Here is a 27,539-nt window from a genome sequence, read left to right as displayed (position 1 = left end):
ACACTCAGAACGCAGGAGACCTTTTGTGGTGCCTTGGTCAACTTCAAAGCGCGTCTCTCCCAGCAGAGACACAGACCAACCCCAGACACCGCCAGGCCCGGGAGCCGAAATATACCTCAGCCGAAATATACCGGAGGCAGGTGAGTGATGGGTGGGTCTGTTCAGACGCTGGCCAAGATTGGGAACCTCATCGTGCCAGGCCCTACAAATTCCCTGACCTAGCTCAGGGACCCCATCGTGCCGGTCCTTGCACAGACGCCTACCGAGTACAGGGACCCTATCGTGCTGGGCTCTGCACAGACCCCGGCGGAGATCAGGGATCCATCATGTCGGGTGCTGCTCAGTCCCTGACCGAGATCTGGGACCCCGTCGCTCTGGGGGCTGCACAAACCCATCCCAACTGAGATCAGGGCCCCCTAATACTGGGCACTGCACAGATCCCCCCCCCATTGAGATTTGGGGCCCTGTCAAACCGGATGTTGCACAGACCTGAACCTAGATCATGGTCCCAAGTCCCTCTGCTCTAACTCATTTGATCTCACTCCCCTCCCAGTATGACAATAGAACGCAGGAGTCCTGACCCCCTCCCACCCCCCCATTCTCTAACCCACTTCACCCCATTCCCCTGCTGGAGCGACAATAGAACCCAGGAGTCCTGACTCCCTGCCCCCCATCCTCTAACCCACTTCACCCCACTCCCCTGCCAGAGCGACCAGAGAACCCAGGAGTCTTGACTCCCTGCCCCCCATTGTCTAACCCACTTCACCCCACTCCCCTGCCAGTGCGACAATAGAACCCAGGAGTCCTGACTCCCTGCCCCCCATCCTCTAACCCACTTCACCCCACTCCCCTGCCAGAGCGACAATAGAACCCAGGAGTTCTGACTCCACACACCCCCATCATCTAACCCACTTCACCCCACTCCCCTGCCAGAGCGACCAGAGAACCCAGGAGTCCTGACTCCCTGCCCCCCACCCTCTAACCCACTTCACCCCACTCCCCTGCCAGAGCGACAATAGAACCCAGGAGTCCTGACTCCCTGCCCCCCATCCTCTAACCCACTTCACCCCACTCCCCTGCCAGTGCGACAATAGAACCCAGGAGTCCTGACTCCACACACCCCCATCCTCTAACCCACTTCACCCCACTCCCCTGCCAGTGCGACAATAGAACTCAAAAAGAACAGGAGTACTTGTGGCACCTTAGACCATGTTGCCAATCAGCTTTTGATAATTCATTGACGTAGTTGATACCTTTCATATCAGGGGCATCTTGCCATTTTAGGCTGTTTGAGTTCCTATTGGCAACGAAGCAGTGGGGCAGCAGGTGGGGATTGAGGAGCGCTGCCAGAGTGGGTCGGGGGGAGGGAACCCTGAGGCTCGGCTTGCAGGGGCCCGGGGGTTGGGGGCTGGGCAGAACCGACCAGTCAATATTCAAATGCATTTTTCCTGCCTGGTTCTGCTGGGGTGAGGTCAAACATTTACTGTCCCCTCCCAGTCTGAGCCTCCTACTGTCACAGGATGCAGAGCTGTCACCCTTTGCTCTCCCACAGCCAGCATTGCTGTACAGCTCCAACCCAAGTGGAACACAATTGAAATCTACATTTAACACAGCATCCCTTGTGGTTAGTACGGGGAGGGACACAGAGAGAAGTGTGAGGTTCTCAAAGCATCTGGGGCGGAAAGAAGAGGACAGGATATCACACTAGATGGTCCCTTTAGTAAAGCTTTAGTGTGGCTTTTGATACTGTCTTGAATGACCGTCTCATAAACAAACTAGGGAAATGTAATCTAGATGGAGCTACTATAAGGTGGGTGCAGAACTGATTGGAAAATTGTTCCCAGAGAGCAGTTATCAGTGGTTCACAGTCATGCTGGAAGGACATAACGAGTGGGGTCCCGCAAGGATCAGTTCTGGGTCCAGTTTTGTTCAAAATCTTCATCAGTGATTTAGATCATGGCATAGAGAGGACACTGATAAAGTTTGTGGATGATACCAAGCTGGGAGGGATTGCAAGTGCTTTGGAGGTTAGGATTAAAATTCAAAATGCTCTGGACAAACTAGAGAAATGGTCTGAAGTCAATAGGATGAAATTCAATCAGGACAAATGCAAAGTGCTCCATTTAGGAAGGAACAATCAGTTGCACACACACAATGGGAAATGACGGCCTAGGACGGAGCACTGCAGAAAGGGATCTGAGGGTCATAGTGGATCACAAGCTAAATATGTGTCAACAGTGTAACGCTGTTGCAAAACAAGCGAACATCCTTCTGAGATGTATTAGCAGGAGTATTGGAAGCAAGACACGAGAAGTCATTCTTCTGTTCTACTCTGTACTGATTAGGCTTCAACTGGAGTATTGTGTCCAGTTCTGGGTGCCACATTTCAGGAAAGATGTGGACAAATTGGAGAAAGTCAAGAGAAGAGCAACAAAAATGATTAAAGGTCTAGAAAACATGAGCTATGAGGGAAGAGTGAAAAAAATGGGTTTGTTTAGTCTGGAGAAGAGAAGACCGAGAGGGGACATGAGAACAGTTTTCAAGTATGTAAAAGGTTGTTACAAGGAGGAGGGAGAAAAATTGTTCTTCTTAACCTCTGAGAACAGAACAAGAAGCAATGAGCTTAAATTGCAACAAGAGTGGTTTAGGTTGGACATTAAGAAAAACTTCCTAACTGTCAGGGAGGTTAAGCACTGGAATAAATTGCCTAGGGAGGTTGTGGAATCTCCATCACTGGGGATTTTTAAGAGCAGGTTGGACAAACACCTGTCAGGGATGGTCTAGACAATACTTAGTCCTGCCATGAGTGCAGGGGACTGCACTAGATGACCTCTCGAGGTCCTTTCCAGTTCTATGATTCTGTGATTCTATGGGTTTACTCTTGGTGGCAGGAAGGGGGCAGGATATTGGGCTAGATAGGCCCGTGGGCCTGATCCAGGGCAAAATGGATGGAGCAAGATACCGGGTTAGATCGCTGGTTATAAAAGCCACCACACGGACTCTGTCCACATGGCACCAGCCTCTATTATTATATTGCGCACCGTAGAGTAGACATGTGAAACTATAACTCCTCTTCGTAGTTAGTGCTGGTATTAAATTAATGGTGATATCCCATCTCCTAGAACGGGAAGGGACCCTGAAAGGTCATTGAGTCCAGCCCCCTGCCTTCACTAGCAGGACCAAATACTGATTTTTGCCCCAGATCACTAAGTAGCCCCCTCAAGGATTGAACTCACAATCCTGGGTTTATCAGGCCAATGCTCAAACCACTGAGCTATCCCTCCCCCAACAGCTAAGAAATAGAGTGGGGAGGGAATTGATGCAAATTAGGTAATCTTTAGTCAAACATGCAAATGAGGCATCATGTTATTTGTGTAATGCCTCCTAGAGCCCAGACTTTTCGTAGGTGTGCAATAAAATATGGTTGATGTCGTGGGTGGTTGGTGGATGTCACTAATTCTGGATCTCTCTGTGTCTGTTCCTCTAGGGGTTTCAGAGTCCGACGGCCCCTCCTGGGTGGGGGAACCCATGATATCAGTCATGCCCAGATTTGGTGCCTTCATCCCCCTCCTCCTCTTCCTCCTCTTCATCTTCCCTGGGGCCACCTCCAATTGTCAGACAAGCACGGAAAATGAATGCAAGAAGCACACGGCCTTCGTGCCCGGGCACAGCCTGATTGGTGAGGGCATCGATGTGACCACGATGGGCAGGAAGGGGGCCTATCTGGTTGACAGCAGCGACTGGCAGCACGAGGACGGCACCTGCACCCTGTGCCAGAACCCACTGCAGGGAGGGCAGTGGCAGAGGCTGCCGCTGGCTGCGGTGGACTGGCGGGTCCACGTCTCGTGCCGCCAGAAGCTGAGCAGCTCGGTGCAGCAGTCGGCGATGGGCATGATGGAGTCGGCAGCGTCCGCGGTGCAGAACGACTGGAAGGTGGGGCTGGACGTGCCTGTGAAGCCCAAGGTTAATGTCCAGGTGGCGCTGGCCGGATCACATTCCAAACTGGCCAGTTTCGTGGTAGACCACACGCGGATGGACAAATACAGCTTCATGAGCCACGAGGTGTCCTGTGGCTATTACAGGTGAGAGCCAGCCTGGGTCAGGAGGACTCACCTGAAATTGGGATTACAGCAACAGCACACAGTGACACAGGGCCTTTCCCCTCTACGGAGCGCCAGCTCTGATCCAGGCCTAGGGTGGGAGAATGGCTTGCTCAGGGGGGCAGGGAATAAGACACAGAACCTTTCCTCTCTAGGGAACACTGGCTTCAATCCGGCCCCAGGATGGGGAACTGTTTCAGGATAATGGGGAATGGGGCACAGGACCTTTCTCCTCCAGGGGGCATCATCTCCAATCTGGTCCCAGGGCAGGGGATTGGCTGGCTAGGAAGGCAGGAAATGCTACAAGGGGTGTTTCCCCTCTAGGGGGCGCCAGCTCCTATGTGGGACTGGACAGCTATCTGGGATTTTCTTCTCATGTGTGTCAGGACAGCCAGCGACCTGCTATGGCCAGAGTGGGGGACGTCTGTCAGAACTATCAAGCAGCTGGCAGTATTCCCAGCACAGTCGTGAGGTTCAGCAAACTGGGTGGTTGCATTGACTAGGAGCCACCTGCTTAGACCTTGGCTTGTGGGTTGTCTGGGGCCTTAGGACACAGAGCTAATGATCTCAGCTGACTCACCGAGCTGAACACACTCCTCACCTTGTGTCCCTGACCAGGTTCCGGGTCAGCGAGATGCCCCCGCTCACCAGCCATTTCACTCTGGCGCTGGAGAACCTCCCGGACCAGTACGACAGCAAATCGAAGGTGGAGTACCAGCAGCTAATCAGCAACTACGGCACCCACTACATGTCCCAGCTGCAGCTGGGGGGCCGGGCGCGGGACGTGACGGCCGTGCGGGTCTGCGAAGCGGCAATGAGCAGCTTGACCGACGACGAGATCAAGGACTGCTTGAGCGTGGAGGCGGGCGTGAGTATCGGAATGGGCTCGGTCAAGGGTGGGAACAGCAAGTGCGAGGAGGAGAAGAAGAAGGGGAAGGTCCAGGGGAGCTTCCATGAGACGTATCGGGAGCGCCACGTGGAGGTGGAGGGAGGAGAGAGCACGACTGACGTGCTCTTCTCAGGCAGTGATGCCAAGGTCTTCTCGGCCTGGATTGAGAGCCTCAAAGCCAGCCCTGGCCCGGTGTCCTATTCGCTGCACCCCATCCACATCCTGGTGGAGCAGGACGACCCGAAGCGAGAGGCGCTGAAGCAGGCAGTCAGTGAGTACATCCGTGAGAGGGCCCTGTGGAGGAATTGCACCCGAAGCTGCCCTCCGGGGACTCAACGCAGCGCCCACGACCCCTGCTCCTGCGTCTGCCCCGGGGATGCCATGACCAACGCCATGTGCTGCTCACGGGAGCGCGGCCTGGGGAAGCTGATGGTGATAGTGAAGAAGGCCAGTGGCCTGTGGGGGGATTACTTTACCGGTACGGATGCCTTCGTCAAGGTCTTCTTTGAGAGAAGGGAGATACGGACCGGCACCATCTGGAACAACAACAATCCTGTCTGGAACATCCCCTTGGACTTTGGTACCGTCCGCATCACCAGCACCAGCAAGATCCGTGTCCAGGTCTGGGACGAGGACAACAAGTGGGACGATGACCTGCTGGGAAGCTGCGACATCCCGCTGGAGGCTGGGGGGCCCCACCAGAAGGATTGCTACCTGAACCACGGCCGCATCTGGTTCCAGTACAGCCTGCGCTGTGGGCCCCACCTCGGGGGTCGGAGCTGCCTCGACTATGTCTCCCAGCCACCCCAGCTGGGAACAGCTAAGGGGAAAGAGGCAGAGGCCTTCTGGTGAGCCCTTGATTGGAGAGGGGTATGGATGTGCACTGGTCACTAGCGCTCCCTGTCCCCCCGAGCGTTTCCTAGTTCCCACTCTGCTGACACTACTGAGCTTCATGCTGTCACTCCTGCTCGGGAATCGGTGTCTCCGATGCCCATAAGAGACTCTCTGCTCCTGTAGCCCGATATCCTCACAGCTCCCGCTGGGAAAACATCCCACCATGAACCGCCCGTTCCGGATCCATCAGACCAGTGTGTCCAATGATTCCCGCCATCCAATGTATCCATCTAATCGACAAACTAATGTATGTACCTACTGCATACCTAATCTCAACCTATTTACCATTGTGGATTGCATATGCAGGGGAGGTTGCATTGGGGATTGCATGTGCAGCTCTCTATGTGTTATTTTGGCCACATCCACACTGCATATGTACTATCTGTACGACCCTCACGATGGGCTGCAGCTGTGGGCTGATTGGTGCACAAGTGGCCCACGGGCCACAGGTTGAGAACTACTGATCTTCTGCAACCAAGGTAACTAACCACCCAACCAACTAAGGTCTTAAGTACATCCAGCCAACCAACCAAGCTGTGTAGCCAGTGCAAGCAACCAACCAATGAATGTCCTAAGTACACCCAACCAACCAGTCAACCAATTTGTGCAGGCAGGGCAACCAATCCACAGCCCCATATATCCAGCCATCACTGTATTTATCTGTCTCGTGTATCCACTTGAAAACTGATTTTTTTCTACAGGAAGGGATAAGATGCAAATCTGAGCCTTGTCCTATTGTGGCTTCAGTGATTAACCCTCTGTAGAAACCCTAAGATACTCCAGGGTGGACATGGTTCGAAGCACCCAGCAGATGGGCCGGGGTCCCGGGGGGAGGATTCATTAGGGGGCTGTTCCCTAAGTGTTGTTTCTGTTGCTTTTCACAATTACCCAGCTGCTTTGGGGATACTTCTATTATCATGAATACACAGGCTCCATCCACCAACCTGCTGGATGTTCTCTGCTCAGATGGTTAACAAAGATGATGACATATCACTCCTTCTCACTAGGCTTCAGAGTTAACGCACAGGAGAACATGCCACAGAGCTATCGATTCCGGCTGTCAGCAGGCTCAGGAAGATGGCACTGCACTGGGATCACATTTGGGAAAGGCTAATTTTCCCTAATTTGGGGATTAAAGCTTCTTCTTCTCTCACTGCTACTTGCATCTGTTGAGAGCCTAGATCAATAGCTCGGTGGTGCACCTCACTGATGGAGTGGGTGTGGTTAACTCTGAACCCTACTGACTGCAACTGAAATATCTTTGAGCAGGGGGTTGGACTAGATGACCCCCTGAGATCCCTTCCAACCTTGATATTCTATGATTCTATGATCTCCAGCCTGGAAAACTGCCATGCAGCTTTGCAGTACCACTGCAAAATGATTTGTTTCTGAGAGGATTCCAGGTCTCTGGATCTTTGCAAATGTATCTCCCTGCCTCAATAAACATGTGTGAAATAAAATTTCTAAGCAGGAAGTCCTGTCATTCTTCTAACCTCAGTGGGCTGGACCTAGATCTAGAGTAGAAATGAGCGGCTGCAATACATGCTTGGAAACGCTAGGGGGAGCTCTGGGCTGGAGGGGAGCGAGGCGTGACAAGACAGGGGAGCTAGACAGCTGGATGAGTTTGCTGCAATGGGGAATCCGGTGTAATGTGGCTAATGGCAGTGGCTTCTGTTGGGGACAGAGTGGGATGGGTGGGTGTGATGCTCTGTACCTCAGGGGAACACCCAGCACCTCTATGTTCATCTTTATAAAATAATTGTGTGGTATCCAATGCAAAGTTTGTCATGTTGGGTGTCTTTGGAAGGCTTATGATGCTCTGCGCATGGTTGCTATAGTGATGTTATAGTAATTGTTACAGTAATGTTATCGTAAGATTATAGGTTGTAATTTCATGTATATCGTTATGAGGCAGAAAATGTATCCTCATGGCTTAAAGCAAGCCCAGGCAAAAACTCTCCAAGAACAGAGAGGCAGTTCACACCTCATCAGGGCATGGATGGGAGAAACCCAGCCCAGACTCACAGGAACAAAGGACACTGGCCTAGGCAACAACAAAATAATTTGTTAGGGCATGGCTACACTTGCAGATGTAGGGCGCTGGGAGTTAAACCAGCCCTTGGAGACTTCAGCAGGGAAAGCGCTGCAGTATGTTCACACTGTCAGCTGCCAGCGCACTGGCATGGACACATTTGCGGCACTTGCAGCGGCATTGGGAGCGGTGCATTATGGGCAGCTATCCCACAGAGCACCTCTTCCCATTCTGGCGCTGTGGCTTTTGGGAAGGGGAGGAGGTGCAGGGTATTCTGGGTCCTGTCCCAAGGCCCCATAATGCATCGCTTCGCATCCCAGCAATACCTGTGGTTCAGTCCACATTTGGCGCCATCCTTCAACGGTTTTTGTACTGCGCGCTCTGTCTTCCCTTTTGGTCTGCGGGAATGGAGCCCGAACTGCTGAGGAAGATGCTGATGGATCTCGCCAGCACGTCATGAATTGCAGTGAAGTTACCCCTTAAGCTACAAACTGACAGCGAGGAGTCCAAGGATGATGTCCACTCACAGAACGCATTCGACATGAGATTGCTTGTGTCATTCACAGACATGCTCACCACCGTGGAACTCCGCTTTTGGGGCTCAGGAAACAAGCACTGAGTGATGAGATCACATCGTCATGCAAGTCTGGGATGACGAGCAGTGGCTGCAGAACTTTCAGATGAGAAAAGCCACTTTCATGGGACTGTGTGATGACCTTGCCCCCACCCTGCGGAGCAAGGACACGAGATTGAGAGCTGCCCTTTCGGTGGAGAAGCAGGTGTCTATTGCAATCTGGAATCTGGCAACGCCAGACAGCTACCGATCGGTCGCGAACCAGTTTGGAGTGGGAAAGTCGACCGTTGGACTCATGTTGATGCAAGTTTTCAGGGCCACTAATCACATCCTGCTCAGAAAAACTGTGACTCTGGGGAACGTGCGTGACATTGTGGATGGCTTTGCACAAATGGGTTTCCGTAACTGTGGAGGGGAGATAGATGGCACGCCTATTCCCATTCTGGCACCAGACCACCTAGCCTCCGAGTACATTAATCAGAAGGGGCACTTCCGGATCACCGGGAGCATTTCACAGGCTGGCCCGGAAAGGTGCATGACGCACGCATCTTTCGAAACACAGGCCTGTTCAGGAAGCTGCAAGCCGGGACTTTCTTCCCAGACCAGAAGATCACCGTAGGGGAAGTCGAAATGCCCATTGTGATCCTTGGAGACACGGCTTACCCTTTAATGCCATGGCTCATGAAACCGTAAACAGGGAGGCTTGACAGCAGCAAGGAGTTGGTACAGAATCACTGTGGAGTGTGCTTTTGGTTGTATAAAGAGTCGCTGGCGCTGTGTGTATGGGAAGCTGGACCTGGCCAATGACAACATCCCTACGGTTATATCCGCGTGCTGTACCCTCCATAACATTTGTGAAGGGAAGGGTGAAAGATTCACTCAGACATGGACCTCAGAGGTTCAACACCTGGAGGCTGAATTTGAACAACCAGAGAGCAGGTCTATTAGAGGGGCCCAGCGCAGGGCTGCAAGGATTAGGGATGTGTTGAGGGAGCAATTTGAGGCTGAAAGCCACCACTAATGTTTGGTGCCCTGCATGGGAGTGAAGTGCAGTGGTTCCAATGTTAATAGGAATCTGTGTTTGCTACGTACGATGCACTGACCTACAGTGCCTGTTACTTTCATGGGCTACCGTATCTTTTACTTAATGCAATATTGGCTAGTGTCATTCGGTCGTGAGTAGCTGGGAGCAGCCAGAATGTGTGTGTGAACAGCCCAGGAGTGGGGGTTCTCACAGCAGAGCAGAGTAAGGCCGGCTCCCAGAGTCAAGGATTGGAGTGACCTAGCAGATCACCTGTCCAGATAACACCAGAGGGAAACACCACACCAGGAAAGAGATACAGGGAGATGGACAGTGTTATTAGGGGTTCTTAATATTCCCCAGCTGATATTTGCAAGACACTGCTATTGCCAAGGGATCCAGTAGGGGATAGGAGGAATTTTCCTTCTTAGGGGATACAGCTCTGATCTGGCCCTAAAGCAGGGGGATTGGCTGGCTCAGGGGACTGGGGAATGGGATATGGGGCCTTTTCCCTCTAGGGGGCGCTGGTTCTGATCTTGCCCATGACTCTGATCTGGCCCTAGAGCAGGAGGATTGGCTGGCTACGTGGGCTGGGAATTAGAGTAATAGTTCTCCTCTAATGGTGCAGCTCCGATTCCCTCCAGCAGGCGGCAGCCTTGACTCGTGCAGCCCCCAAACACTTGATCAGCTAAAATGCATCTTGCAGGTCAGTTCTGACAGAGCATGGAAGGTGTTTTCTGGGGGGTGGGTGGCTCAGCTCCTGACCTGCCCCTGGAATAAGGCTGGGATCCTGGTGCAGAGGCTGAGAGATGGGGAGCCTCCAGAGAGCAGGGGAGAATGTGGTTGTGATGCATGTGTGATGGGTTAGGTCACAGAGACCCCCTTGGGACTGGCACTTGATGTGCTGAGACTACCTGTGAGCCCGATTTTTCTACCAGCTTTGGACTTAAGAACCCTGTCTTGTTGAGCCAGATACGCTAATCTACTTCAGCACAGACCCAGGGTCTCAACCACGAGCCCCAAAACTGAAGACTTAAATGAAAATGGCTTAGCCAGTGCTCCTGTCTCTAGAACCGAGATGCCCAGCTCCCAATGGGATCCAAACCCCAAATACATCCGTTTTACTCTGTATAAAGCTTATACAGTGTAAACTCATAAATTGTCTGCCCTCTATAACACTGTTTGCTCCCCAGGTATTAATTACTTACTCTGGGTTAATTAATAAGCAAACGGTGACTTTATTAAGTATAAAAAGTAGGATTTAAGTGGTTCCAAGTAATAACAGACAGAACAAAGTAAATTACCAAGCAAAATAAAACAAAACACGCAAGTCTAAGCCTAATACATTAAGAAACAGATTACAGATAAAATCTCACCCCCAGAGATGTTCCAATAAGCTTCTTTCACAGACTGGACTTCTTCCTAGTCTGGGTTCAGCAATCACTCATACCCCCGCAGTTACTGTCCATTGTTCTGGTTTCTTTCAGGCATCTCTTGTGGGTGGAGAGGCCATCTCTTGAGCCAGCTGAAGAAAAAATGGAGGAATTTCTACGGCCTTTTATATTCTTCCTCTTATGGCCGGAAACCCCTTGTCCTCCTGTGAAAATCACAGCAACAAGACAGAGTTTGTAGCCACCTGGGCAAATCACATGTCCATGAATGATTCAGCCTTTTGCAGGCCGATGCCATTGGTTACATGTTTGTTTGAACGTTCCCAGGAAAGCTCAGATGTGGATTGGCATCTCCCAAAGTCCATTGTCAGTTAACTGTTTCTGGATTGGGCACTGTCAGGGTTCCCTCCCAACTCTGAACTCTGGGGTACAGATGTGGGGACCTGCATGAAAGACCCCCTAAGTTTATATTCCACCTGCTTAGGTTAAAAACTTCCCCAAGGCACAAATTCCTTTCCTTGTCCTTGGACAGTATTGCTGCCACCACCAACTGATTTAAACAAACATTCAGGGAGGGGCCACTTGGAGCCCTATCTCCCCCAAAATATCCCCCCAAACTCCTTCACCCCCTTTCCTGGGGGGTGGGGCTTGAGAATAATATAACAACCGATAGGTTAACAAGGTGAGCACAGACCAAATCCATGGTTTTTAGGACACTGAAAATCAATCAGGTTCTTAAAAGAAGAATTTTATTTTAAAAAAAGTAAAAGAATCACACCTGCAAAATCAGGATGGAAGATAACTTTACAGGGTAAATAAAAAGATTTAAAACACAAGGATTTCCCTTTAGGCTCGACTTCAAAGTTACAAAAACAGGAATAAAATTACCTCTTAACATAGGGAAAATCCACAAGCTAAAACAAAAGATAATCTAATGCATTTCCTTGCTATTACTTACAACTTCTGTAAATTTTAGATGTATCAGTTCAGGATCTTTTTAGGAGCTGGTTTACCTGCTTGGTCTCTCTCTTTGTCCCGAGAGGGAACAAAATAAAGAGCACAAACAAAACCTCCCCCCCCCCAATTTAAAAGTATCTTCTTTCCCCATTGGTCCTTCTGGTCTGGTGCCAACTAGGTTAATTGAACTGATTAACCCCTTAAAGGTAGGTGATTCTATACCTCTGGCCAGGAGGAATTTATGTTCCTGCATACATAAAGGTTGTTACCCTTCCCTTTATATTTATGACAGGCACTTACTTAGAATAGTCCTTTCTCAAGAAGCAGACCAAATGCTTCCCTGAGGCTACTTAGAATCAAACACATTGAGATACAAGCACATAGCCAATATTCATAACTTCAAATACAAAAATGATACACACATACAGACAGCATAATCATAACCAGCAAACTACATCCTTTCCATGGACACCTGACTTGACCTCCTCTGTACAAGACCTGGTCCAACCACAGGACCCTGGTTGCAACAATGATCTATAGGGTCACAGTTCATGCCAATAATATCACAGCATGGTGGACTGGAGAGGATCTTTCCATAGCCTCCTCCCGCCCCACCACACACCCAGTGGTTTCAGAGCAAGCCCCTGAAGAGTACATGGCCCTAGCTGGCACGCCCGCTTCCATCTCACTGTCCCCTGGCCCCAGCCCTTCCCCATTCCCCTGGGGCTAGGAGAGGCAGAGCATGAATCAGCTAGATGCTGCAGCACCCTGGCAGGGACAGCGGGATGGGCACAAGTGGGAGCCCCATGGCAGGTGGTGGAGCCGAGATGAAGGGGGGGATCAGGACACGGTGATGCCAATGAGTCACAGGGGCCAACACAGGTGTCTTGTAGTGTTGCTTTCCTCATAGAACCAAGGGCCGGTGGTGGTGGTGCGGCGGTGCAAAAATTCATCTCATCTTATTGAGTGGGTTCCCCCCCCCGCTAAGCCCACCAGCTTCCCTGCAGCATTTTGCCCCCTTTCCTTTTGCTGCCTGCCCCGCCCTCCCCTTGCTGCCATTTTGCTTCCCTCCCCGCTTCTGACTTGGCCCATTAGGAGTTTTTGGTTACTTTGCCTGCCCCTCCCCAGCCCCTGAGTGTTTGTTGGTTTCCCAGTCCCGCTCTCACCCCTGTGGTTGCTCTCGGTGCTTTACCCGCCCCCACCCAAGGCCTGTTTCCACTCCTGTTCCTTTTCCCCCTTACCTTCTGTTGCCGGCACAGAGGCCCGAGGACAGCAACAGCGGGGTTCGTTGCCCGGTGTGCTTCGCGCCAATAAACATACCGGGGTGGACAAGCAAACAAAGTTTATTTGAGATCTCAAAGTGGTGCAAGGAGACAGGCAAGTCTCAAATCAAGCACACTATCATAAGCAGTTTCTCTCTTCTTATACATTTTTGCAGCTAAGCCTCACCCCCCCCCCTCCTCCCTCCCTTCCCTGGTAATAGTTACTAAGCAAATAGCAATTACATTTAAGCAGTTAAGTCATTCTTGGCAGCTATAAGTCTAGCTTGTTAGTAACTTCTTTAAACCGTTATCTTGTCCTTTTTTCCCTTTGAACTGTTATTTTCCCTTCAGCCAGAAACATGCAGGCCTCATTATTACCGCTTGATACCGGTGTGAGCAGGGGGTTGCACACAGATAACTGGTTGCTTACACATTCCAATTGCACCTGGCTTGTGAGGTCGATTAGCGTTTAAACATGGGAGAAGTTTGGTTCTTTTGGGCCTAGTGCAGGAAGGCTTCATTGACACTAGTGGCCTTCCACCCTCCCGAGTTACCTAGGGTTATGCCTAGTGACACCAGCACCAACACTTCCATTGCCCCCCACTCAGTCCCCTTTCTTTGTCCCCTCCCTAAGCGCTTGTGCCCCTTCCCCCTTTTACATTGTCCCACTCTGTTCACTGCACACACACACACAATGATATTGTAGTCCCTCCCCTTCCCAAGGCAGCCAGAGGAACCAGCATCCGCACCCCGCCAGTGATCGCACCCCCTTTCCCTGCGTGCCCCCATTGGCATCCTCCTGCCCTGCCCTCAGCCTAGTGGAGAGTATTTAAGCCATATCAGTGTGACCGGGGCAGCAAGGCTTTCCGCTAGCCAGCCAACCTGGCCATGCACCAGCGAATCCACACTGGTGAGCGCCTCTACAAGTGCCTGGAGTGCGACAAGACCTTCGTGGCCTCAAGCAGCAGCACCGCATGCACTCGGGCGAGCGGCCCTTCAACTGCGGCTGCTGCAGCAAGACCTTCGTGGTCTCCTCCAGGCTCCGCAAGCTTGAGCAGATGCACTGCTAGCAGCGGGGCAGGGAGGAGGAGGAATTAGGGGCCATGTCCCGGTATGGCTGCCGCCTCTGCGGGGCCGCCTCCAGTGACACTGTGGCGCCACCAATGGGGTAGCACCCAAAGGCAGGCCCTGGGGCACCCACCTGCACCGAGTGTGAGGAGGCTTCACCTTGACCTACAATCTGCGTACGCACAAGCGGCTCCACCCCGGCCTGTGCCCCTTCCCCTGCCCTGAGTGCAGCAAGGGCTTCTCCGACCGCGCCAACCTGCGCCCCACACCCCCTCTAGGCTGTGCGGCTCTGTGTGCTGCTGGGGCCCCTCCCCTCTCTAGGGGGGTGGTTCTCTGCACCACTGGGGCCCTCTGATTCCCCTCAGGCTCCTTGCTCCTTGCTCCTGCTGGAGGGAATTGGAGCAGTCTGTGAGAGCAATTCATTGATTCCCTGCTGTGCAGTGGTGTAGAGGTGCAGGGGGGGCTGGACGGGATTGTCGGGCTTCAGGTTTGGACTTAACAGTTAAGGGAAGCTCATGGTAACCACCGGCCTAAGTTTCTTTGTAAACCAGGCTCGGGCTGATGCTGTGAAAAGAATATGAAATAAACACTTCTTTTTGTAGCCTGGGGGCTTCTGTGATTCCCCCCTCCCAGAGACGGGAGAGAACCCAGGAGTCCTGGCTCCCAACCCTGCTACTCTATCCCACTAGACTCTATCCTACTCCCATCTCATAGCACGGGCCAGAAAGTAGGAGTCCTGTTCCCCGGGGCTGGACCTGGGGTGGCCTATTTCCCTGAAATGGGCAGACTCACACTCACCCGCCCCCCTCAGCTGCCTGCTTAAGCACCTCCCCTTCCTGAACCGCATGGGATGTGGCTGTATGATCCCATGCCACACCCCCTCGCAGACAAAGTGTGGCTGTGTGATACCCTCATCAGAGCATGATTCCCATGCCCTGGTGCTCCTCAACCTTTCTGGGGCTCTTCCCAGAGGCTCCTCCTCTCCTGGGTTCATGTTCCTAGACTTGAAGGGAGTGTCTCTCTCATCTCTGGTGTCCCTTCCATCCAACTCCAGTCCTGGGTGTGTGGGTCTGTTCTCCCAGGGACGGTGGGACTCTACTTCCATAGCCGCCCCCTCTCCCCAAGAGGGCACGGTGTTTGCTGCTCCTGGGCCCCTCCTCCAAGGGGTGTGACTCTGAATTCTACTGGACCCTCCCCAATTTATTTCCCATGTCTCTGTACTGCCCCCTGTGACTGGATCCCCAGGGTAGAAACTCAAATTGGTGCACCGTGGTGCCCGCTTAACTTGCCAACCTGGGTTATCTCTTACAATGCTTTGCCGGTGACAAGCAGCCAACCCCTCCAGGGGCTGAGTTCACTCTGCCAATAACAGGCAGGCAGAAACCCAGCTAAATTGCTTGAATGCTTCAATTATACACAGACAGACATCAGCAAATCACCCCAGCCTTGCACCCCAGAAATGTACCATTTTACTTGGCTCAAGACCTTCTCTTGAACAGTGCAAGCTCATTAATTAGTTTGCCACTTTGTCAAAGCAAAGTGGACATGCACCAGGCTTTGTAGCCTGAGCCGATTCCCCAAGCCCTCTCGGTAAACTCACTGGTAAGGATAAAACACTAAAGTTAGTTTATTAACTGCAGAAAGAGATTTTAGTTGATTACAAGTGATAAACACAGAGGTCAAAGTTGGTTACACAAGACATAAAATAGAATCGCAGTCTAAATTGCTTGAATTCAAGAACTTTTCTCACCCCACTGGGTGACAGTTGACAGTTCTCTATACACAGGCTGGATTCCCCTCTCAGCCTGGGACCAAGCTCCCCCGTTCAAAGTCTTTGTCTTCCCAACGATGTTGAGATGCGGGAGGAGAGAAGCCAAGTGGCAATGTCACTGGCATTCTGGATTCTTTCTGATTGGCCATCAACAGGGGTCTGGCCCATCCTGATGTAAACGTGTCTTGTTTCTTGCACCTTTGTTGTCACTGAAAGACTGGCTGTGAGCATTTCCCACTTACCACATATTTCAGAAGCAAACATATTTCAATACTTGATAACTTCACCTACAATGATAGCACTCACCATTCAACAGGTTATTAATGTTCAACAGATCAAGACTTCTTAAATGATACCGCACAAGGCATGTATTGTACAAAACATTTTGATCCAACACAGGGGTGGAACAATTGCTGACCACAGCTTCCTGCCCAATGGCTGTGGCTGTGGGTGCAAATGGGGGAAGGAGCTCAGCGCTGGGGGGAGCGTAATGACGGCTGAGACACTGAGAACACAGGAGACCTTGTGCGGTGCCTTGGTCAACTTCAAAGTGCGTCTCTCCCAGCAGAGACACAGCCCAGCCCGGGACGCTGACAGACCCCAGGGCCAAAATATTCCTCAGCCGAAATATACCTCCGCTCAGTTCCTGAGGCAGGTGAGTGATGGGTGGGTCTGCTCAAACCCCAGCTGATAGTGGGAAAGTCATTGCACACAGGCCCTGCACAGACTGCGACCGAGATCAGGGACCCCATCGCGCCGGGTGCTGCACAAACCCCGGCGGAGATTGAGGACCCCATCTCTGGGTGCTGCACAAACCCATCCCAACTGATATCGGGGGTCCCCTAATGCGGGGTACTGCATGGACCCACCCATTGAGATTGGGGGCCCTGTCACGCCGGGTGCTGCACAGACCTCAACCAAGATTATAGTCCCCAGTCCATCCTGCTCTAACCCACTTCACCCCATTCCCCTGCTACAGTGACAATAGAACCCAGGAGTCCTGACTCCCTGCCCCCCATCCGCTAACCCACTTTACCCCACTCCCCTGCCAGTACAATAGAACCCAGGAGTCCTGACTCCCTGCCCCTGACTCTCTAACCCACTTCACCCCACTCCCCTGCCAGTGTGACAATAGAACCCAGGAGTCCTGACTCCCTGCCCCCGACTCACTAACCCACTTCACCCCACTCCCCTGCCGGTCCGACAATAGAACCCAGGAGTCCTGACTCTCTGCCCCCCATCCTCTAACCCACTTCACCCCACTCCCCTGCCAGTGCAACAATAGAACCCAGGAGTCCTGACTCCACACACCCCCATCCTCTAACCCACTTCACCCCACTCCCCTGCCAGTGTGACAATAGAACCCAGGAGTCCTGACTCCCTGCCCCCGACTCACTAACCCACTTCACCCCATTCCCCTGCCAGAGTGACAATAGAACCCAGGAGTCCTGACTCCCTGCCCCCCATCCTCTAACCCACTTCACCCCACTCCCCCGCCAGAGCGATAATAGAACCCGGAGTCCTGACTCGCAAACCAGTGCTCCAGCCACTAGACCACGTTGCCACTCAGCTTTTGATACTTAATTTACATAGTTGATACCTTTCATATCAGGGGCATCTTGCCATTTCAGGCTGTTTAATTTTCTATTGGCAACAAAGCAGTGGGGCAGCAGGTGGGGATTGAGGAGCGCTGCCAGAGTGGGTCGGGGAGGAGGGAACCCTGAGGCTCGGCTTGCAGGGGCCCGGGGGCTGGGGGCTGGGGGCTGGGCAGAACCGAGCAGTCAATATTCAAATGCATTTTTCCTGCCTGGTTCTGCTGGGGTGAGGTCAAACATTTACTGTCCCCTCCCAGTCCGAGCCTCCTACTGTCACAGGATGCAGAGCTGTCACCCTTTGCTCTCCCACAGCCAGCATTGCTGTACAGCTCCAACCCAAGTTGAACACAATTGAAATCTACATCTAACACAGCATCCCTTGTGGTTAGTACGGGGAGGGACGCAGAGAGAAGGGGGAGGTGGTCAAAGCATCTGGGGCAGAAGGAAGAGGACAGGCTACCAAAGTAGATGGGCCCATGGTTCTGTTCTCGGGTGGCAGGGAGGGGGCAGGATATGGGTGGAGATGAGCCCAAGGGCCTTTTCCGGGCAGTAGGTTTCCTGCCGTCTTTCCCCAACAGCCGCAGTGTAACGGTGGCAGCGCCAGACACTGGGGCTGATGCTGACCATGAGAAACCCCAGAAAATGACCCTCCATCAGTGGTTAAAAATAACCAAATCCACCACTCAGTGTGGCCACAAGGGGGCCCCAGCAGTGTCTACGGCAAGCCCAGTCATGTCTAGCGTGGCCCAAGCTCCCTCTGCTCTCACTGGCTATAAAAGCCACCACTTGCAAACCACAGGTTGTGTGGCTTTCCACTGCCCCCTAGTGGCCACACCCAGTCACTGAATTGGCTCACTAATTACAAGCCACGGACTCTGTCCACATAGCACCGCCCTCTAGTGGCCCCGTTCAGGAACTGCAATGACCCATTATTGCATGCTGTAGAGTGGCCATGTGAAACTATATCTCCTCCTCGTAGTTAGTGCCGATATTACAACATCTAGAAAACAAGGAGGGGAATGAATTGATGCAAATTGGATAATCTGTAGTCAAACATGCAAATGAGGCATCACGTCATTTGTGTAATGCCTCCAGGTTTCCTAGAGCCCAGAGTTTTCTTAGGTGTGCAATAAAACATGGCTGATGTCGTAGGTGATAGATGGATGGCTCTGCTTCTAGAATAGAGATAACCTATGGAACTGCCTGCCACTGCATTGTCACTAATTCTGAATCTCTCTGTGTCTCTCCTTATAGGGGCTTCAGAGGCCGAAGGCCCCTCCTGGGTGGGGGAACCCATGATATCAGTCATGTCCAGATTTGGTGCCTTCATCCCCCTCCTCCTCTTCCTCCTCTTCATCTTCCCTGGGGCCACCTCCAATTGTCACACAAGAATGGCAAATGAATGCAAGAAGCACACCGCATTCGTTCCCGGGCACAGCCTGATTGGTGAGGGCATTGATGTGACCACGATGGGTAGGAAGGGGGCCTATCTGGTTGACAGCAGCCTCTGGCAGCACGAGGACGGCACCTGCACCCTGTGCCGGAACCGACTTCAGGGAGGGCAGTGGCAGAGGCTGCCGCTGGCTACGGTGGACTGGCGGGTCCGCGTCTCGTGCCGCCGGAAGCTGAGCAGCTCGGTGCAGCAGTCGGCGATGGGCATGATGGAGTCGGCAGCGTCCGCGGTGCAGAACAACTGGAAGGTGGGGCTGGACGTGCCTGTGAAGCCCAAGGTTAATGTCCAGGTGGCGCTGGCCGGATCACATTCCAAACTGGCCAGTTTCATGGTAGACCACACGCGGATGGACAAATACAGCTTCATGAGCCACGAGGTGTCCTGTGGCTATTACAGGTGAGAGCCAGCCTGGGTCAGGAGGACTCACTTGAAATTGGGATTACAGCAACACCACACAGATATACAGGGCCTTTCCCTCTAGAAGGTGCTGGTTCTGATCCAGGCCAAGAACAAGGGGACTGGCAGGCTCGGGGGGAGGGAGGGTAGGGACATAGAGTCTTTCAAGTCTAGGGAACACCGGCTTCAATCTGGTCCCCGGGTGGGGGATTGGCTGGCTAGGAAGGGAGCAGGGAATGGAGTCCTTCCCCTCTAGAAGTTGCCGGCTCCCACCTGGAGCCGGACAGCTATGGGGGATGTTCTTGTCCCGTGTGTCAGGACAGCCCGGAGACCTGCCGTGGCCAGAGTGGGGGACGTCTGTCAGAACTATCAAGCAGCTGACAGTATCCCCAGAAGGTCGTGAGGTTCAGCAGACAGGGTGGCTGCTTTGAGTAGGAGCCACCTGCTTAGATCGGTGCTTGTGGGTTGTCTGGGGCCTTAGGACACAGAGCTAATGACCTCAGCTGACTCACCGGGCGGAACACACGCCTCACCTTGTGTCCCTGACCAGGTTCCGGGTCAGCGAGACGCCCCCGCTCACCAGCCATTTCACTCTGGCGCTGGAGAACCTCCCGGACCAGTACAACAGCAAATCGAAGGTGGAGTACCAACAGCTAATCAGCAACTACGGCACCCACTACATGTCCCAGCTGCAGCTGGGGGGCCGGGCGCGGGACGTGACGGCCGTGCGGGTCTGCGAAGCGGCAATGAGCAGCTTGACTGACGACGAGATCAAGGACTGCTTGAGCGTGGAGGCGGGCGTGAGTATTGGAATGGGCTCGGTCAAAGGTGGGTACAGCAAGTGCGAGGAGGAGAAGAAGAAGGGGAAGGTCCAGGGGAGCTTCCATGAGACGTATCAGGAGCGCCACGTGGAGGTGGAGGGAGGAGAGAGCACGACTGACGTGCTCTTCTCCGGCAGTGATGCCAAGGTCTTCTCGGCCTGGATTGAGAGCCTCAAAGCCAGCCCTGGCCTGGTGTCCTATTCTCTGCACCCCATCCACATCCTGGTGGAGCAGGATGACCTCAAGCGGGAGGCGCTGAGGCAGGCAGTCAGTGAGTACATCCATGAGAGGGCCCTGTGGAGGAATTGCACCCGAAGCTGCCCTCCGGGGACTCAACGCAGCGCCCACGACCCCTGCTCCTGCGTCTGCCCCGGGGATGCCATGACCAACACCATGTGCTGCTCGCGGGAGCGTGGCCTGGGGAAGCTGATGGTGACAGTGAAGAAGGCCACTGGCCTGTGGGGGGATTACTTTAGCGCTACAGATGCCTTTGTCAAGGTTTTATTTGAGAGAAGGGAGAGCCAGACCAACACCATCCGGGACAACAACAATCCCGTCTGGAATGTCCAGTTGGACTTCGGTACCGTCCACCTCACCAGCACCAGCAAGATCCATGTCCAGGTCTTGGACAAAGACCCGTTGACAGTTGAAAAGCTGGGAAGCTGCGACATCCCGCTGGAGGCTGGGGAACCTCACCAGAAGGATTGCTACCTTAAACATGGCCGCATCTGGTTCCAGTACAGCCTGCGCTGTGGGCCCCACCTCGGGGGTCGAAGCTGCTTGGACTATGTCTCCCAGCCACCCCAGCAGAGCGCAGCCAAGGGGAAAGAGGCGGAGACCTTTTGGTGAGCCCCTTAGATAGGGACTCACAAAGGGGCATGGGTGTGCATTGGTCACTAGCGCTCCCTGTCCCCAGAGCATTTCCTAGTTTCCGCTTTGCTGATGCTGCTGAGCTTCATGCTGTCACTCCTGCTCGGGAATCGGTGTCTCCTAAGCCACTAGAGACTGTCTGCTCCTGTGAGCCCATCATCCTCACAGCTCCCTCTGGGAAAACATCCCACCACAAACCGTCCATTCCAGATCCATCAGACCAGTGTGTCCCATGATTCCAGTCATGCAATGTATCCATCCAACCAATAAACCAAGGTATGTACCTACTGCATCCAACCTATCCGGCTCCCACATGCAGCCAACTGCCAGCCAACCAACCAACCAACCAACCAACCAGCCAACCAACCAACCAACCAACCAACCAACCAACCAACCAACCAACCAATTGTTGCATTTATTTTATCCAACATATTTAGCCAGCAAACCACCAGCCAATGAGTGTATCCAGTGCATCCAAACAACCAATACATTTTATCTAGCGCATCCAATGTAAAAAGCCAGCCAACCACCCAACCAACCAACGAATGTGTTCAGGCTGTCCAATGTAACCAGCCAACTAACAAATGTATCCAGCCAACCTTCCAACCAATTCAACCAATGTATCCAATTAATTCAATATATCCCTCCAGCCAACCAATCACTGTATCTAGTGCATCTGGTGGATCCAACCAACTAATGTCTTAGGTACATCAAACCAACACGTGTAGCCAGTGCAACCAACCAACCAATGAATGTCAAGTACATCCAGTCAACCCATATGTGCTGGCAGTGCAACTCATCCACCACCCCACGTATCCATCCACCCACTGTAATTATCTGTCTCATGTGTCCAGCTGAAAAGAGATCATGAGGAGGAAAGCTCCGCCCCTGTCCTATTGTGGCATCAGGGATTAACCCTCTGCAGAAACCCGAAGATACTCCAGCGATGGACACGGTTCTAAACACCCAGCAGATGGGCTGCGCCCTTGGAGGGAGGATTCATTACAGAGCGGTTCCCTTTCTGTTATTTCTCTTGCTTTCCACAATTCCTCAGGAGCTTTGGGGTTAATGAGCTCATCCTGAATGTCCAGGCCCCACCCACCATCCAGCTGGATGTTTCCTCCTCAGAAGATCAGCAGTGATGCTGATATATCATTTGCCATGGGTAGGAATCAGAGTTAAACCAAGGACGTCATGCCACAAGGCTGTTGATTCCCCCTGTCAGCAAGCTCAGGGAGAGGGCACTGCATTGTGGTCACATTGGGAAGGGTATATTCCCCTAATTTGGGGGTTAAAGCATCTTCCTGGTTCACCCCTCTCTGCATTGGTAGGATCCTAGATAAAAAGTGCCATTCTGCAGTTAACTGGTGAATGAGGGTTGTTAACTCTGAACCCTACTGACTTCAAGTTAAATATCTCCTGCCTGGAAAATTACCATGCAGCTTTGGAGCTCCTTGGCAAAATGATTTGCTTCTGATAGGATTCCAGATCTCTGAATTCTTGCAAGTGTATCTCCCTGCTTCAATAAACATTTATGAAAGCAAATTTCTCAGCAGAAAGCCTTGTCATTTTTCCAACCTCAGTGGGCTGGCACCAGATGTAGAGTAGAAATGAGTGGCTGCAATACACGCTTGGGAACACTAGGGGGAGCTCTGGACTGGAGGGTAGCGAGGCATGGCAAGACGGGGAGATAGCTGGACGAATTTACTGCAATGGGAATCCAGTGTAATGTGGCTAAATCCAGTTAAAGCAAATGGCTTCTGTCGGGGACAGTGGGGTGGGTGGGAAAGAGATACAGGGAGATGGGCAGTGTTTTTAGGGGAGCATTAATATCCCAACACTGATATTTGCAAGACACTGCTATTGCCAAGGGATCCATGGGGGGGATAGGAGGAATTTTACCTCTAATGGGATTCAGCTCTGAGATGGCCTTAGAGCACAGGGATTGGCTGGCTAAGGAGGCTGGGGAATGAGACATGGGGCCTTTCCCTTCTAGGATGAGCTGGTTCTGATCTGGCCACACAACATGGCTGGCTCCAGGGGCTGGGGAATTAGCGTAATAGCTCTCCTCTAATGGTGCAGCTCCGATTCCATCCAGCAGGTGGCAGCCTGGACTCGTGCAGCCCCCAACCACTTGATCCGCTAAAATGCATCTTACAGGACAGTTCTGACAGAGCATGTTAGCTGGGGAGTGGGGACTGAGCTCCTGACCTGCCCCTGGAATGACGGCTGGAATGCTGGTGCAGAAGCTGAGAGATGGGGCGGCTCCGGAGAGCTGATGGGAACGCTCTTGTGACACATGGTGGACTGGAGAGGATCTTTTCATAGCTTCCTCCCTTCCCACCACATACCCAGTGGCTTCAGAGCAAACCCCTGCAGAGTACATGGCCCTAGCTGGCATGGCCCATGTCCATCCTGCTGCCCCCTGGCCCTACCCCTTCCCCGTACCCCAGTGCCCTGGGGCTAGGACAGGCAGAGCATGAATCAGCTAGTTCCTGTAGCGCCCTAGGAAGGAGAGTGGGATGGGCACAAGTGGGAGCCCCATGGCAGGTGGTGGAGCCGAGATGAAGGTAGGGGGGAGATAAGGACATGGTGACGTTGATGAGACACAGGGGCCAACACAGGTGTCTCGTAGTGTTGATCTCCTCATAGAACCACAAGCCGGTGGTGGTGGTGGTGGTGGTGGTGGTGGTGTGTGTGTGTGTGTGTGTGCGCGCCCAATAATTCATCCTGGAGCCCAGATCAGAAAAAGGAGAGCCATGTGGCCCAGACCAGTACGGAGCTGGGACGTAGCCCATCCCAGAGCAGAACGCTCCTGCTGGGAAGCAGTCGGGTGGAATCATGGAGCAGAGGCCAGGAGAAAAGGGGGCCTGAAAGATGTGGCAGAACGGGGACAGGATTCCTGTATCCCCCTCCCCTAGAGTCATGGCCGCCCTGCCTAGCACATGTAACCCCTATGACTCAAGCTGGAGCATTGGCAGTGGTAGAGAGGCACATTTGAGTTTCTAGAGGCAGAAATAGCTGTTCTGACCACCAGCTTCCCCCGGCCCCTCGCACCAGCTGCACGGTGCTGGGGCAGGGAGAGGGCGCCTGCGACGTCAGTGATGAGGGAGTGGCCGGAGACCCCAGAGCTCCATGCCATGCCCGCTGCTGCTCCAGTCAGAGCTGTGCCTTCATTCAAGCCTGGGCCTTTCTCATCAGCCTTGCCAGCCCTGGGACAGTCACCCCCAACCAGTGAGTGAATGGTGGGTGGAGAATCTCTGGGCTCCCAGGCTCCTCCTGGAGTTGGGGATAGAACCCAGGAGTCCTGACTCCCAGAACCCCCCCCCCCAAACCACTGGACCCCACTCCCTGCTCAGAGACAAGATGGAAACCAGGGGCCCTGGCTCCCAGTCCCCCCCCGCCCCCCTCCCCGATCTAACCCAAGACACACCAGACTGCTCCAAAACAGACCCATTTTCTGAACCATGCTCCCCAAAGCTGGAGACTTAACAGAAAGTAGCTTAAGAAGTGCTCCTCTCTCTAGCACCCAGACACCCAGCTCCCAATGGGATCCAAACCCTAAATATATTCGTTTTTCTCTGTATAAAGCTTATACAGGGTAAACTCATAAATTGTCTGCCCTCTATTACACTGATAGAGAGAGATGCACAGCTGTTTGCTCCCTCAGGTATTAATTAATTACTCTGGGTTAATTAATAAGATAAAGTGATTTTATTCAATATAAAAAGTAGGATTTAAGTGGTTCCAAGTAATAACAGACTGAACAAAGACAGAAATTACCAAGCAAAATGAAACAAAACATGCAAGTCTAAGCCTAATACATTAAGAAACTGCATACAGGTAAATCTCATCGTTAAAGATGTTTCAATAAGCTTCTTTCACAGACTGGACTCCTTCCTAATCTGGGTCCAGCAATCACTCACACCCCCATAGTAACTGTCCTTTGTTCCAGTTTCTTTCAGTCATTTCTTGGGGGTGGAGAAGCCATCTGTAAGCCAACTGAAGACCAAATGGAGAGGCTTCCAGGGCCTTTTATATTCTCTCTCTTGTGGATGGAAACCCCTTTGTTCTTCTTTGCAAAGTCACAGCAACAAGATGGAGTTTGTAGCCACCTGGGCAAGTCACACGTCTATGAATGATTCAGTTTTTTGCAGGCCAACACCATTGTTGACATGTTAGTTTGAATGTTCACAGGAAAGCCCAGATGTGGATTGGCGTCTCCTATAGTCCTTTGTCAGTTAAGTGTTTCTTGATTGGGCAGTTACTTAGAGTAATCCTTTCTCAAGAAGCTAACAAAATGCTTCATTGAGGTTACTTAGAATCAAACACATTGAGATACAAGTGCATAGCCAATATTCATAACTTCAAATATAAAAATGATACACACATACAGACAGCATAATCATAACCAGCAAACTACATCCTTTCCATGGACACCTCACATGACCTCCTCTATACAAGACCTGGTGCAACCATAGGACCCAGGTTGCAACAATGATCTATACGGTCACAGTTCATGTCAATAATGTCACAACCACCATTTATCTATTTATCCATCCCCATACACCCCACTCTACCTATCTATCTATCAATCTATCCATCCCCATACACCCCGCTCTATCTATCTATCTTTCTATATATCCCCATACACCCGCACAACCCCTCCCCAATTTATTCCCCATGCCTCTGATATTCCCTCTGTGGCTGGATCCCCAGCATAGAAACTCAAACTGGGGCACTGATTCCCCAAGCCCTCTCGGTAAACTCACTGGTAAGGATAAAACACTAAAGTTAGTTTATTAACTGCAGAAAGAGATTTTAGTTGATTACAAGTGACAAACACAGAGGTCAAAGTTGGTTACACAAGACATAAAATAGAATCGCAGTCTAAATTGCGTAGCCTGTTAAACTTAGAAGATTTGAATTCAAGAAGTTTTCTCACCCCACTGGGTGTTCCAGGCAGTTGACAGTTCTCTATACACAGGCTGGATTCCCCTCTCAGCCTGGGACCAAGCTCCCCCTTTCAAAGTCTTTGTCTTCCCAACGATGTTGAGATGGGGGAGGAGAAAGGCCAAGTGGTGATGTCACTGGGATTCTGGATTCTTCTTGATTGGCCATCAGCAGGGGCCTGGCCCATCCTCATATAAATGTGTCTTGTTTCTTGCACCTTTGTTGTCACTGAAAGACTGGCTATGGGCATTTCCCACTTGCCACATATTTCAGAAGCAAACATATTTCAATACTTGATAACTTCACCTACAATGATAGCACTCACCATTCAACAGGTTATTAATGTTCAACAGATCAAGACTTCTCAAATGATACCTCACAAGGCATGTATTGTACAAAACATTTCATTGTCATATCAGAGTGTTGAATATCGGGGTTCCCGGGTGTTATTTTGAGGTACAGTGTCACACCCCCACCCGCAGTTTATCTCTCCATGAGGGAGTAGGAGACAGAAAAGGAGGGGGCAGCCTGAGCTGAAGTGAGGGGGACCTGTGGCAGGGAGTGGGGGTGACTCCTGGAAAGATATTGGGGATGCAGGGTGATAGGGGTCCTACCAGCAGTGGGGTGAAGGAGTGAGCAGAATCCCCTGATGGGTGGAGCATGGGGGCTGGGGTTGGAGTCTCAGGGCATGAAATCGTGGATAGAACAAAACACAGGAGAAAGAAGGAAACATCAAACCTGTTCTACAGCAGCATAGGGTCTTCGTTCCCCCCACCACCACCCACTGGCCAATTTCCCCTCCCCCGCCACAGCCTGCTCTACAGGGCCAGGGCATTGGGCTTCCCCTGGATTTACCCAAGGATCAGAATCCTGGCCTGATTCCCCTGGGGTTTGTGGGGTTGTTCTGGATTTACAGTGGGGTCCTTGAGACGCTAGGTGCTGGCCCCAGTGTGGCACTAGGGGGCGCTGTACTGCAGGGTAGGGGGCTCGGCAGGGGGCGCTCTCCCCGGGCAGGCAGTGCTGGCCCCAATGCCCCAGTGTGGCACTAGGGGGCGCTGTGCTGCAGAGAGCAGGGCTCAGTAGGGGGCGCTCTCCCCGGGCAGGCAGTGCTAGCCCCAATGCCCCAGTGTGGCACTAGGGGGCGCTGTGCTGCAGAGAGCAGGGCTCAGTAGGGGGCGCTCTCCCCGGACAGGCAGTACTAGCCCCAATGCCCCAGTGTGGCACTAGGGGGCGCTGTGCTGCAGAGAGCAGGGCTCAGTAGGGGGCGCTCTCCCCAGGCAGGCAGTACTAGCCCCAATGCCCCAGTGGGGCACTATGGGTTTCTCTGTTGCAGGGCAGGGGCTCAATGGGGGACACTCTCACCAAAAGGCAGTGCTGACCCCAGTGCCCCAGTGTGGCTCTAGGGGGTGCTGCGCTGCAGGGCCGAGGGTTCGGGGGGGGGGGGTGCTCTCCCCGGGTAGGCAAAGGCCCCAATGACTCGGTGCAGAGTTTG

At 52.5% G+C, this 27,539-nt stretch overlaps 2 protein-coding genes across 2 annotated transcripts; both read left to right on the top strand.

Annotated features, from left to right (window-relative positions):
• Positions 1–3,487: 3,487 nt before the first annotated feature.
• LOC101938562 (perforin-1-like) lies at positions 3,488–7,069 on the top strand. Its single transcript, XM_065591204.1, has 2 exons — positions 3,488–4,082; positions 4,719–7,069. Exons 1-2 carry the CDS (start codon positions 3,529–3,531, stop codon positions 5,839–5,841), a joined length of 1,677 nt encoding a protein of 558 aa, XP_065447276.1. The 5' UTR covers positions 3,488–3,528; the 3' UTR covers positions 5,842–7,069.
• A 9,342-nt stretch (positions 7,070–16,411) lies between these two features.
• Positions 16,412–22,639, top strand: LOC101937284 (perforin-1-like). The gene is made up of 3 exons (XM_005294069.4): positions 16,412–16,614; positions 18,809–19,403; positions 19,954–22,639. The coding sequence occupies exons 2-3, from the start codon at positions 18,850–18,852 to the stop codon at positions 21,071–21,073; spliced, it is 1,674 nt and encodes a 557-aa protein (XP_005294126.1). The 5' UTR covers positions 16,412–16,614; positions 18,809–18,849; the 3' UTR covers positions 21,074–22,639.
• The last annotated feature ends 4,900 nt before the right edge of the window (positions 22,640–27,539 follow it).

The sequence above is a fragment of the Chrysemys picta genome, chromosome 4 (assembly GCF_011386835.1).
Source record: "Chrysemys picta bellii isolate R12L10 chromosome 4, ASM1138683v2, whole genome shotgun sequence".
Taxonomy (NCBI): domain Eukaryota; kingdom Metazoa; phylum Chordata; order Testudines; family Emydidae; genus Chrysemys; species Chrysemys picta.
The sequence above is the reverse complement of the archived record's forward strand: the minus strand, read 5'-3'. Positions and strand labels throughout refer to the sequence as shown.

Excerpts from the sequence above, each read along its gene's own strand:
- LOC101938562 (XM_065591204.1), top strand. The coding sequence starts at position 3,529 with ATGATATCAGTCATGCCCAGATTTGGTGCCTTCATCCCCCTCCTCCTC. Across the intron at positions 4,083-4,718 it reads GTGTCCTGTGGCTATTACAG|GTTCCGGGTCAGCGAGATGC; the intron begins GTGAGAGCCAGC and ends GTCCCTGACCAG.
- LOC101937284 (XM_005294069.4), top strand. The coding sequence starts at position 18,850 with ATGATATCAGTCATGTCCAGATTTGGTGCCTTCATCCCCCTCCTCCTC. Across the intron at positions 19,404-19,953 it reads GTGTCCTGTGGCTATTACAG|GTTCCGGGTCAGCGAGACGC; the intron begins GTGAGAGCCAGC and ends GTCCCTGACCAG.